A 13,986-nucleotide genomic window follows, 5' to 3' on the forward strand; every position below is an offset into this window, starting at 1 on the left:
AACGCAATGGAGGGGTGGGACGGGGGTCGTGCGCATGGTGAAATGGCCGATCACCACTCCGCCCATCGCCCTGATTGGTTCCCACAAGATTGGCCCCCGAAGCACTCAAGTGCGTCTGGGGCATGAGGGGCAGGTTCATCCCGGATACTGCCAGTTTACCACCGAGGGGATAAAAGGGGCTATAGTCTAGAGCAGCAGGATGGTCTTTTCCTTCATCAATCCACAGTTGCTTTCCAGCAAGGCTGTCTTCTTGAAGAAGTTTTCTGTTTTTTCCCACCCGCCATCCCCTGAGGCAGCAGAGTTGATGTGTGCATTTTTCTTGTGTTGCCATTGTTTATGTTCTAATCTGTCATTAGGGATTTTAGCACAGAAGTTTTTTTTACAGGGCATCGTCATTGTCATATTTTATGTGAGGGTATCCTTGGTCTGCGGTAAAGTCATGATTGGTGGCATTTTTACCGTCCTTAGTAAGAATCACCATTGTCAATGGGGATGCCCGAGGGTCGGGGGGGACAGTGGTCTCTCATGGAACTCCAGGGGGCGGTTACAGCCGGAAGGCTGGAGGGTGCGAGGGTGATGAAGTTCAGCTTCCGTTAGGCCTTGGGCCAACCCCCCCCACACAAGCGCATGGGCGCTGAAGTTGGCATAACAAGAGCAAAATTACAATTTGTCCTGATAGGAGTCACTTAAAAACTTTTTATGAATTCTTAATTAGTCACAACAGTGATCTATCATTCAATAAATGCAAGGAAAATACAGTATTTCACTGTTATTTATTTTTATAAATTATTTTCATTATCGAAAAAATGAAAAATGGCAACATAAATACTACTCTGTGTGCTGATTTCGTTTCAAGTAGTATATAACACCTTTTGTTTTTAACATGGAAAAACAAAATACCATGCAGAGAGGAATTTATCGCAATATACTACATTCATTGTAACATCACAAGAAAATGGTACAAATGACAACAAAGCGGTGTTAGGCGTCGACGTTTCGGTCCCTCGTCGGTTTATAAAATCCATCGGACCATCATCAGGAAAAGTTGCACAAACATATCTACAAATAAATGCAAAAATCAATATCGAACTCCTTGCATACCAGGTATCGTCTAATCACCCAAAGGGACAACAAACCAAAGACATGCACCCTACGTGCCACTAAAAAGTGTTCAAACAAGGACACCAAAACCCATGAATAAAGACCCGTGCACTGTGATGGTCTTACTAACTACACAAACTTAAAAAGGTCGTACCAAGGACCTCCAGCCAGAGGTTGCAAGGCCTGAGAGGACAGTAATGTCCAAATGTCTAAAAACATAAAGCTAATACCGACGTAAGGCTTGAGTAGAAACATAAGTCAATCTGTGCATAGAACACCTAGAAACTGTACTTACAAATAGCTTCAGTCAATCAATCGGGTTATTTCGTGAAAGTATATATTGTCCCTGTATAAATACATAAAGGTGAGCCCAACATCAATTACACTCTCTAATTCAGATTTCCTTAACCAAAACCAACCAACACCCATCGTATATAGAAGTGGAGTACTCACAGCCAGAGTAAATCAGAGGCGTATAAATCACCTGCAATCAAACAAACCTATTAGCAACTCACAGCCCGTCAAGCGGAACTACCAAACTATAACACTATACATCTTTAGATAAGCATTTAACTGAACCGCGCTGCTCTCACTTACTTTTTGGAAGAAGGTGCTGAGTTCAACTTCCTCCCGGCTTGTTAGTCCAAGAATGCCGATCCCGGCATTCAGTATAAATAACCCTTGCCCTGTGCAGCGTCATGACGTAAGACGCATCTGCCGTCTAGATGTCACAAAAATCGGGCAGTGCATTTAAAACAACTAACATTTGCAACGGAGCTCCATATAGTCAGTAAAAGGCCACCTACCTAGAAAACTGCCTAATTTAACTTTGTTAAAAAGCAAAACTATTGTAAGGCACCATATATCGAATTTACATGTACACATCGGCGGCCATCTTGGAATGGAGTCCGTTGTATAAGTAATATGATACAAGTCAGGTCAAATACTATGGCTGCTTACCAACAACCAATAAACCACTGGGACTACCAACAATCATATCGTATTTCACCACACTTTTCATCTAACAGTGGAGTTATGATACAATTTAAACTCTATCATAGATAGCCAGAAGTGAAAATTGAAGAACAGATATTTACAATGTAGCCACAGTATGCCATTCAATTAAGGAGTTTAACCCCTTATCAACCGTGTTACATGTACAAATTTATTTATTTATTTATTTGCGGGTTTATAACGCGCTAGGATCACCTCCCAAAGGAGTATCTCCGCGCCTTTGGCAACCTTCCTACACATATACAGTGAGAACAAGTCCATTTATTCTCCCTTAGGGTGAGAAGACGATCGACATTATGGTATTGTTTAGTGCATTTGATGACATCAATGACAAACCATAACATTTCATTGGGTAAATGTGACTTCTGATGATAATGTTCTACCAATGGAGCAGTGGTTGCATTACACCTGATACGTGACTGGTGTTGTAGGACACGTTTCTTTACCTCTTGAGTAGTTTTACCTATATACAGCAATGGACATGGCCATTGTATACAATAAATGACATTTCTTGTATTACAATTCGAATGATGAAACATTTTAATTTCTTTCTCATTTAATTGACAACTTTTCATTGCCTTAGTTGTCTCACATGCTGCACAATTACCACAAAGGTAATGTCCAATAATAGGAGCAAGACCCCACTGTGACTGTAATGTTACTCTTATGAATCATTGTTTATGTTCTAATCTGTCATTAGGGATTTTAGCACAGATGTTTTTCTTACAGGGCATCGTCATTGTCATATTTTATGTGAGGGTATCCTTGGTCTGTGGTAAAGTCATGATTGGTGGGCATGTTTACCGTCCTTAGTAATAATCACCATTGTCAATGGGGATGCCCAGGGGGTGGGGGGGACAGTGGTCTCTCATGGAACTCCAGGGGGCGATTACAGCCGGAAGGCTGGAGGGTGCGAGGGTGGTGAAGTTCAGCTGCCGTTAGGCCTTGGGCCAACCCCCCACACAAGTGCATGGGCGCTGAAGTTGGCATAACAGCACAGCCTCTTGGAGATATTATTGAGGGTGTAGAGGGTGCCAGGGGATATAACCTTTTGTGGAACTGGGCCTCCTTCGCAAGGTCACAACGGTAGGAGGGGTGGGCCCTAGCACGTATTTGGACCTGTCATGACCTTGCCTGTAGGCTCAATTTGGGATACGCAGAAAAAGCAATAATGTATATAATTTAGCTTATGTCAGGAATGGCTATGTATATGATAACATGTTATGGATAGCGATCTGAAATAATGTAAATACAATGTATACAAATTTGGTGTAGTAATTTGGTGGATTGATGGACGGGTTTGTCTGCGTATTGTAAATATTGTAAATATTAAATCTTTTAATTTTCTTGTATGTTTTGAATTTAAAAAGGCGGGGTTTATCACCCCTAGCCCAAGACATTGTATTGATGTGCATTTATGCCTCGGGGAAGAGCGGAAGGGGTTGGGATACAAATGGGTTATGGTTGGGGAGAGGTGTCAGTACTGGGGAGGGGACTCGGCAATACCAGGCCATACCCACTCCACTACTGAACTATTGTTGCTTCCTCACCACCCAGACCATAACCACATTACTTTTAACACCTCAAAGATGCACCAAAAACCTTTAGATGTGTGCACACTGGCAAAGAGTTCAGCTGTACACCTCTGTGAAGATTTTATAAAACATCTTGCAAGCTTTGCAATGATTCAGCAACTCTTTGCACCAATGGAGACCATTCCCGCTACATCAAAGGGCCACAGAGGGCAGCAGCTTTACTGTTTGTACTTGGCAACATTCCCCAGACCCTGTTACTGGCTCCTGCTACTACCCCAGCTCAGCTCCCAACTCACTCTCCAGCACTACAGGCGACCTGAAAACACTAAATTCATGCAGTTTAAGGAGAGTAACAAAACTTTGTTTTAAACATCTTTCATTCCTATTTCAACTGCCATATTCTTTTATGGTCATCATTGTGAATTGTGTTGATCCCGAAGGCTCCTGCTTCCCTTAACTCCAGTGTTCACATTTTTCACACTCGCCCTTTTGCCCCACAAGGGCAGTGAGATCAGTCGCTTCTTAAAGAAATCATTTCCACCTTCACCACTGGAGGTAGTCACAGTTGTAGGATGAGCTAGAAAACTGCAAATAGGTGCTTAACACCCTAATTGACATTCTAAATAGGAAAAAACGAATTTGTTCCAGGACCTCAACAAATCTCTCAGACATCACCCAAAATGTGTATTCCCATCCATCAAGACACTACTTTACCCCCTAACTGCACAATCACCCATTCCAAATTGAAGCCACTGCCTTCTCCAAATACTTCCACTCTGAAATATCCAAAATTAGGACCATTAACTCTATGTTAACTGTAGCCCCACCAGTCTTGTATTTTGTTCTCACCAAATACTTACTCCCTACAATCTATTCGTTCTTCACCGCACTGGTTTATGTATTCCTATGAACAAACTTGCTAATCCTGAGCCACTCAGATCCCTCTTGCCCTCATTATCCTCTAACATCCAACCTTCTCGTGGGCTCTTATTTTTTTTTCCAGCCAATTCGATATGTGCTAGTTGCCACATTCATCTGTGCACCATGATTCACTCTGCCATTGTAGAGCCAGTTCTCAAAAGGCAATGGCCTACCCCCTGCTTTTCTTCCAGCTGTTGGAATTTTTGACTACTGCCATTTTTCCTTACAGCCTTGAAAGTTTAGAATGCAAAAGGCACACTATTTACAAAACAGATGTCAATCAACATATTCCTCTCCATTCTGGATTACATAAAATAGCTCTGTGCCATATTTCCTGCTGTATTCCCTTTGAAAACAACCAGCTCCTTTTAGTCATGCTTCCTCTCCTTGAACTATTGTCTGCATTTGAAACCATCAACCTCTTAATCTGGGCGCTCTTTCTTCTTGCTGATCACTGGCACTAACTTTCAATGATTTCCTCCATCTCTCTAATCACACCTTTTCTTTTTCTTAGTGCCCTGCCATGCCCTCATGTGCATTCTTCCAGTGATCTTCCCTACGAGGTCAGCCATAATACCTCTAGTAAGGTGAATGTACACCTCCATCCTCTGTGACATTATCTCCTCTACCCTGGGGCGTCTCTTGGTGCAAACATATATGCAGTATTGTCTAGTGAGCACATACATAAGTGCAGCCTTGGAATTAAATAAACATCCTCCAAAAATACATTTTCTAGACCTAAGTAAGATTAAATAAATGGGATTTGTTCTCAATGTCATACTTAGAACCTTGACATATTCAAATCTTTTCATCAGTTGCACTAATCCATCACTAGGCAGCATACAATATTACCTTCCTTATTAGCATTACCTTATAAATTGCATGAAAGACGATTGTGTTCTCACCAAGCACCTGTGAGAGATGCATGTTTCATGATTTTGGGGGTGAGACCTCTTAAGCTGGTCAAGAGTTTTGATGCATTCATTTATAAGAGGAATGTTACATTTCCTTTCCCCTCGCCCTGGTCAGTTATTGATAAGCACTTATTAATAGCAAATAGTACCCCAATCCGAGTGCCTCAGCAACCCCAATGCAACTGGTAACAAGAGGGACTTGCCCCATCTGATTTACTAGGTTTGCGGGAACACCTCAACTTGGAGACTTTTTTACCTGGACACTCCACTTATTAAATTAATGGTGTCACATGTAATCAGCCCTTAGTGATTTGCCCAGGATAATACAATGATGCTAAGGACCCAGTGGGCTTATTTACAACCTTATTGCGCCATCAGTGCATCGCTTTTTTGACACACCGGTGGCGCAATAGGCTTACCCATTTTCTCAAGGCCACGATAAGTCAACCTGCTTCTTATGGCGTTGTAAATATGGGCCCCTTTCACACATTACTCTGTGTGAAAGGGGTGTTCCTTGGGTGTTTTTTGCAGGTGTTCCCACGCAACATCCATGGAACTTGACACATTCCGAGATATGCAACATTTTGTAAAACTGGTAATGCGTCAGAAGCCTACCCTTCCCCAGGGGAGGCATAGGAATTGTGAACGAGAAGAAATACTTTGATTTCCCCTTGTTTTTTCTTCTTTCAATGGGTGCTGCATTCTGCAGCTCACATCGAAAAAGGAAAATGCCATTAATGATTGTTTTTGTGCAGGAAGGCCTTCCTGGGCATAAACAATCATCCCTACAGCTGAGGCACTCCTGAAAAATGACGCAAGGGTGCCTGAGCTGACATATGTAGCCAATTCTGCACCAGCGATGGGCAAAGCACAGAGATGCGTTGCATTGTTGTTAATACGATGCATCCCTGTGCTTTGAATATGCACAGACTTCCTTGATATCTGAACCGATACAGATCTACTAGACCTGCTACTAACAGCAGCAGTGAAAATGATCATCGCCAATTGGAAAGACACAAGTAAAACTTCTTACAAAGGCTGGTTCAACTGGATCACCCATCTCAGAGGTGCGGACAGCATTGCACTGCAGAACTCATCATGGAAACCGGCATCCAGAAAGATGTGGAATTCTCTTGATATGTACATAGACTCTTATGAACCTCTGTGAAAATTACGGTACCAGCTGTACGCAACCTGGTGCCCACTATAAAAGCACCACCCAGACAATCGTCTCAACCAATGTCGCCTTTCTGGGCTGGTTACAAAGGGGGGAGCCCCACCATCACCAGCTTAAATGGGTGCAAACATCCCCTCAGAATGTCATATGTAACTCTTAGGAAATGTAACTCTCGTTGCCTGTCTCCTACCTCTTCTTTCCCCCCTTGTTTCTATGCCTCTTCTCTACCTGTCTCTTTCTATTTTTCCCTAACTAACGTCAGGTGGGGTTAGCTAAACAAACGGGACATAACGTCTCAATATACTGATGTACACGCCGCACTTGATGCAACCTTTGCTAACCCTGTAACAGAACTGCCAATATGTTTTCGTTGCTATATAAAAACCTGTAATGCAAGACAGTGGATTGAGCTGCCTTATGTTACTTTGCCTGGAGGCTTCCAAGGGTGGTGCATGGGCGTTCCCGTGCATCCACCCATGGATTTTGACACAAACCCATAACTACAAAGACTTGAGGACATGGATTTGCGCAAAAATAGCAGCACATGTGCAAAAAAGGGAATCGCTGCGAAGAATATTTTTTGTGCAGGCCGGTACTCTTTCCTACACAAAAACTATCATAATCACAACACTGGCACCCTTGCACTATGACACAAGGATGCCTGCATTGGCGATAGGCACCACAGAGTGTGCCAGTGCATGGAGAGAGCGGGATTGCACTATTTCCTTGTAGATATGGCGCAGTACTGCTATCCCTGGGTGACATAGCGCAGCAACTTTGCTTGCCGCACCACACATAGTCATTTCTTTTTAAATCTGCCCCTAAGTCTGGCATGCTGTAATTAGAACCTATGACTTTCAAGTCATAATCGAAAGTTGAAAACTACGACACTGGGATGAGATCTCCAACATCCATAATCCTTTTTCCCCCGAATCACAAAGCTTTTTTTGTGTGTGTATATGTGAATATTATTTTTCAAAATTAAGGTTTGAGTCACACAGGGAGTGACATACAACTACTTACAGGAATAAGATTCGTGAATCGAGCCCTGCATCTTCACATTGTTTGTTTTCAGCACTTGCTGCCAGAGATCACGGGTTTGTGAGGGGCTGAGGGGCACACTAGGAGCAGGGAGAGCTGCCGAGTCCCTCTTTGTTTTTCAGCGTGCTCCCCCAGCTCTCTCAGCCTATTTCCCAATGGCCCTGCAGTTGCGGCTGCCAGCCGGCCACGCGCCTCAAGTGCTGCGTCAGGTGCCGTGCGGTGCTTTCCTATGCATGGGAATGCTAAAACCACTGCACGTGCAGCGTCGGTTCAACCAGGCAGACGTGCCCGACGGAACTCTGCCACTGTACCCCACGCTCGGTAAAGTCTCGGCGGGCGTGGGAGGTCGGAAGAGGTCGTGGGAGGTCGGAAGAGGGCAATTTATTTCAAAGACAGAGCAGTCCTGTGGAATTTGAAAGAAAGGCTGAAGAGAATAACCAATATTTACTCGATTTAGAGAGAAATCCTATTGCAATAACCTAAGAATGTGTGGGTGTGTAGGAAACTACACAAATACACCAGCCCGTTTTCCCTGCAAAATATTCGCAGTACACGTGCAATGATATCCTATAATCTACTATAGAGTTGCCAAATAAAATAAAAAGATCCTGCTTCAGCACAAATTAAGAGACGCTGCCGTTTGGAAAGCTGGTATGCCCATACCAGGTGTTGCTTTTTATAGACATTGTTATATGTTTGCTCGTTTAAAAGTTGATGCACTGCACTGTACGATCGGTGCTGCTTCATAGTAGTTTTTTTTTCATTTCAGCAGTCATGGAAAATTCCTCCATTCATGTAAATGATAAACACCCACGCGTTTCAATTTGGGTTCTTTCGGTGCTGCCTAAACACACTGTGACTGATGGATGGATTGTGATGCGGCTGCTGTGACAGGCCGGTGTGCAGGAGCCAGCATTCCACGGCGGGTATCTGTCTGATCTCCAGCCACTCAGGCAGGCCTGGGTGGAGCAAGCAGGGAAACCTAAACACGAACAGGTGTATAAATACTAGGGCTGGGGCACAGGTGGTGCACCTGCTTCACCTGAAAATAATAGCACAGGTGTATTCGGCGCTGGAGGCTGCCTGCACTTGGAGCATGAGCTCATTTGATCCGCAGCCACACTCCCCACCTCGCTGCAGCCCACAGTTTCCAAATATTGGCCAAGAGCCTCCAGAGATGAACATGTACTGCGAGAACTTCTTCCATCCGCAGAACCTGCCTAGCCCTCAGCGCCCTTCGAACTTTGACCCCGGCGACTACAGCGCGACCCCCAACCCGTACCTCTGGCTCAACGGGCCCTCCATCACGCCGCCGCCCTACCTGCCGGGCTCCAACAGCGGCCCCTTCATGCCCCAGTCGTACGGGATGCAGCGGCAGCTCCTTCCCAGCATGCACGGCCTGGGGGGCGCCGACCTGAGCTGGCTGCCCATGCCCTCGCAGGAGGAGCTGATGAAGCTGGTGAGGCCGCCCTACTCCTACTCGGCGCTCATCGCGATGGCCATCCACGGGGCCCCGGACCGGCGGCTGACCCTGAGCCAGATCTACCAGTACGTGGCCGACAACTTCCCCTTCTACAACAAGAGCAAGGCTGGCTGGCAGAACTCCATCCGGCACAACCTGTCCCTCAACGACTGCTTCAAGAAGGTCCCCAGGGACGAGGATGACCCAGGTACCCAAGTTCACTTTTTGGGATCCAAACTAGTAACTTTAACTTGTATTTTTGTTGTCTTACAAACACAGAGTTTGGGTTTCAGACTGTGTTAAATAATTTGTGTGACTTGTAAGGCAGCAACTGTTGACATTTTGCATGCTGAAGTCAGTAGTCGCTGCTTTGCATAATCACCACTGTTGAGGCATTTGAGCGGGTTTTACAAAAATAGAGAGACAGGATGAGAATACCCTGAGTGAAACGACGATTTGCTTTTTCAGCCTTGTTTTCCATATGTCTTGCCTGTGTATTTTCTTTCTTCACTCTGCATGTTTCAGATTGCACGCTGTTATTACTAGCGTAAAACACTACAATGTGCCAGTGTGTTTTGGGATTGTCTGTGAGTGCTGGGGGAGGCAGGAAGCATGACGTGATGAGGGGTTAGCCCCAGTAAGATCTGCCAGAAATGAAGTGAAAGGGCACCATTGAGGGAAACGACCCTGTTTTCAAAGACTGCTTATTAACATCTTGTGGAAAGGACAAGTGAGTCCAGGCTGCTCGTAATAGCATCTCTGCATCCCAGACGTAGCGAGAAAGGGCAGAAGAGACTATGAAATGGAGAGTGTTGTTTTATCGGTTTCTGGGTAATCTGCTGTTGCTTCTGACTTCACATGAAACATGGAATGTATGAGGTTTAGATATGAGCCCCCCTTCCCCTCCTCCCCACGGAGCAGCTTTGGCTGGCGTGGCGGGACTTCAGAGACAGTCTGACCAGGGAGGCTTTTTTTAACGCGTGCCCTTTGTGTGCCAGGGGTTGGTCTCTGTAATTAGGGGTTAATCGCGGCTGGGCATTGCCCCCATTGTTGATGAGACAAGAGCTATTGTGCTGTGAGTGTGTGTTCATGTAATGCCTTTGAAAGAGACCTCTGCTGTTCAGTGTAAAGTAAGCGCGCCGTCTCGACTGCATGCAAAGCGCAATGTCCACGCGTGTCTGCAGCACCTGAACCCCCAAGTAACCTGTCCTTTCGTTTCACAGGTAAAGGCAACTACTGGACGCTGGACCCGAACTGTGAGAAGATGTTCGACAACGGAAACTTCAGGAGGAAGCGGAAGAGGAAGTCCGACCTGAACCCCAGCACTGGGGCGCTGGCGTCGGACAAACCCGAGGACAGTCCCCTGAGCGGCAGCCCGAAGAGCGGCGACAACCAAGACATCCTGGAGCTGTCCCCGCCGGGGAGCGAGGACTCCCCCGAGAAGAGGGCCTCGCCCCCCAGCCCCTGCCTCAACAGCTTCCTGAGCAGCATGACCGCGGCCTACGTGACCAGCGCCGGGGCCCGCCCCGTGGCCCTCGGACTCACCAATGACACTCCGGACAAAATGGGGCAGAGCATGGTGGGCTTCAACTCCTACTCGCCGCTGACCACCATCCCAAGCCACGGGGGCTCCGAGTGGTCCAATTCAGTGTCCTCCAACCCCTACGGCTACGGCGGCTCGGTGCTGAATCAGTTCAGTCCCCACTTCTACAACAGCGCCATGTACCCCAGAGAGGGGACGGAGGTGTAGCCCGGGCCCCGCCAAGGCTCACAGAGACAGGACACGAAGCAAGCCAATGGAAAGCCAGGACGCTTTGACTTTTCAGGCACCCGCTGCCGCTCACCTCCGAATAAGGGACAAGAGACGTGAGTGTCGAGGGCGCCACCCTGGTCGCCAACATACACGTGGCCCCGCTTAAGATCAGGTGGCCCCCGGTTGAATAGGGCCGCCTATTATTCAGGTCATTAACATGGACGGGGTACCATGGACACGAGGTGGACAAAGACTGAGGGGCAGGGAAGCTTCCACCTTGCCTCATTTGGGGGCTTTGCTGCAGCCGCTCCCTGGACAGTTCAGAAACCCAAACACTGCCAATCCACCGTGATCCATTTACTTCTGATGCTTTGTAAAGAGCGAATTAGTGTATATTTTGCAAATGCTGCCCGACATGTTAGAGAGAGATTGTATAGAGAACGCAGATTACATTTTGTATTCATATGAACTATGTCTGTACTGTGCACTGTTTTATATTTTCACTTAGAAATCGCAGAAGTGAGTAATCTTCATTACAAATGAATGTAATAATGTTCAGTTAAAAAACCTGTACATTTCCTCTGGACTGGCCCAGGGTATGCAAATATGGTGTTAAACTGCATTTCCCTATGAACTCCCATTAAGAAGATGACTTCAACAAGCTCCATCATGTGTGTTCTGGCAAGACTTTAGTGATAATCTGCCTGTCGGCATCTTTTCACTTTCATATGTATTGTTCCATTTAATGCAAAACAAAACTCGCGTTTACCTCCTGTAACAGTGGGTGCACACCACATGAACTGCACAGAGTAATTTCCGCAAATGAGCTTCAATTATGTCAAGCGTTTTCCAGGTGTATGAATTTGCATATTCTAGTACACGCATTGCGACAACCTGAACACTGTTTGAATTTTTTTATGAAATAATTACGCCGTGGGTCAAAGTGGGGAGTATTTTTGTACTAATAAAGTATTTGTAAATAACTACTCTTGCTTCTTAGTATTTTAACTATCCTATCTGGCAGTCATCGGCTTCCCTGGCTCCTTTCCTGCAGCTCGCCTGTTGGGTGAGGCCCAAGCAGTACAGTTCAGGTCAAACAAGAAATGTTGAATGAGGTAAAATTGGCACAGCTATTCATTTTAGAGGAAATTAAATACTCGTAAAAATCCAGTGTACTTTGGGAATGGGGCCACTCACTGGATTCTCGGGGGGGGGGGGGGGGTGCTTACACACTTCTCCCGCCATTGCTCTTGCAGAAATTCCACTGCTGGGAGACAGTCTCCCCTAAAACGGAAGAAACCACTAGGAATGCACGTCCCTCGCAGGGTTCTGGTACCGCTCGCTACCCAGGAAGTGTTAATGCAATTAAAAAGAATTGGCAGTAATGAGCACTTGAAACATAAACTATGGGATCCCACTCTATTGTACTGCAGTTTCTTGCTTCTTGTGGGAATGGCGTAGGAGGCGTACTTTGGGGCTGTGCCCCACTCCGGCCCAGCAACAAGCACATTGTAGGTTTGAGTCAAAGGGGCTCAAACCAAGCAGTCAAGCACACGTTCTTCAAGCAAACACCCACAAGGCTAAACGGTTTGGCTTTTCGATAGGGCATGCCAGTTCTTAATTAGAGAGAAAAAATAAAGGCAGTGAACCCGCAGTATTTGACGTCGGCGCTGCTGGTGAATAGTATACCACAGATGTCAACTCTCGTGCTCTCCTCGTGCCTCTTCCTTCCACCATTCTACACCCACTATCTCACTCTTGCGAGGTCTTTTTCATCCATTCTTTCTCCACTTGCCACCATTTTCTATCTTTCTCCTCCCCTGCTTCTTTCCTATTTTGCCTTTCTCTCTCTCTCTTTCCTTGGGTCAAAGTTTGATAAAGAGAAATAAGACCCAGACCACAACAATGAGTGTTGGTGCATTATTACTACATAGGGCTACACACAACCATTATCCTAAAGTCTGTGAAAATTCGAGGCACTGGTGTCGCTCCAAGTGCCAACTATTGCCATGTGCAGCAGGATGCACAGGGAGGGTGACATGGATCAGCAGAGCACAGGAAGAGGTGCAGCTTGGGGCACAAGGTGAAGTGCTGAAGGAGAGCACAGACTACAGTGCTTCAGGGACAACCAATCTCATGTGCAGACAGCACCATTGATGCATCTCAGTAGAGCATGGGGTCGTGTGCCTCATGTGAGGACACGTTCACTTGCTCATGCGACCACTGCTTGACAAACAGTTCAGGGGGATTGAGCTGTGTGTATTATAGAGGGCGCTGCACAATAAGGCAATCCTGTTGATGCGCACCCATGCACGTCTGCAGTTAAATCCATTCATGGTTTGTGTTGGCCAGATGTACTTTTGTAGTATAGGATTTTTAGGCCTACACTTTCAATGGTAATAGAGCCCGGACCCCCAGGGTGTCCCCCGCCCCAACCTCATGCACTCCCACAATCAAAACTTGCCAGTCCAAGAGTGTGGGTAAAAAAGGCCATGTTTAGTAACCATCAAACAGTCATAAACATGACAAAACATTTTTCCAATTCACATTTATAAATTCAATATTTACACTTTTAATATTTACAAGTATTATCATTGATCATAACCACCGGTTATGCTCTATCTACTTACTCCAGCACCAAGGGGCCCTCTAGCTCGCCTCTCCTATCTGAGAACCACTGAAGGCGCAACACACCTGCGTCCTTGAGCGGTGAGTCCCCAGCCCTCGGTCCTTTTCCGTCCTTTCTGGGGCCCACCCCTCTACCACCAGGCTGCCAAGAAGGCTCCTGTGACCTGCTGCCCTTGCCTCCCTAGCCGGTGTCCCATTCTCTCTGCGGAGAGCTTACTGTCTCTCCCCTCAGTGCTGGCTTCGGGAGTGTGTAAGCAGGACTCCTGTTAACCCTGAAAATCAATGTTGTGTGGTCTCTTTTCCGCTAAACCCCCTCCTATCCTAACCCAAATCACTAATCTTAGGGACGGTTGGGTGGCAGATTGAAGAAGTCTGTTAAACCAGGGGTCCAGGTAAGGAAAAAGAGAAAGCTCTAACGGGGAACCAGGACTTAAATTGCC

At 46.1% G+C, this 13,986-nt stretch overlaps 1 protein-coding gene across 1 annotated transcript; it reads left to right on the forward strand.

The window, feature by feature from the left end:
• Positions 1-8,752: 8,752 nt before the first annotated feature.
• Positions 8,753-11,904, forward strand: FOXI1 (forkhead box I1). Its single transcript, XM_086931427.1, has 2 exons — positions 8,753-9,373; positions 10,389-11,904. The coding sequence occupies exons 1-2, from the start codon at positions 8,800-8,802 to the stop codon at positions 10,913-10,915; spliced, it is 1,101 nt and encodes a 366-aa protein (XP_086787553.1). The 5' UTR covers positions 8,753-8,799; the 3' UTR covers positions 10,916-11,904.
• Positions 11,905-13,986: the final 2,082 nt, after the last annotated feature.

This window comes from Lissotriton vulgaris, chromosome 7 (assembly GCF_964263255.1).
Source record: "Lissotriton vulgaris chromosome 7, aLisVul1.2, whole genome shotgun sequence".
NCBI classification, from domain to species: domain Eukaryota; kingdom Metazoa; phylum Chordata; class Amphibia; order Caudata; family Salamandridae; genus Lissotriton; species Lissotriton vulgaris.

Excerpts from the sequence above, each read along its gene's own strand:
- FOXI1 (XM_086931427.1), top strand. The coding sequence starts at position 8,800 with ATGAGCTCATTTGATCCGCAGCCACACTCCCCACCTCGCTGCAGCCCA. Across the intron at positions 9,374-10,388 it reads CAGGGACGAGGATGACCCAG|GTAAAGGCAACTACTGGACG; the intron begins GTACCCAAGTTC and ends TTCGTTTCACAG.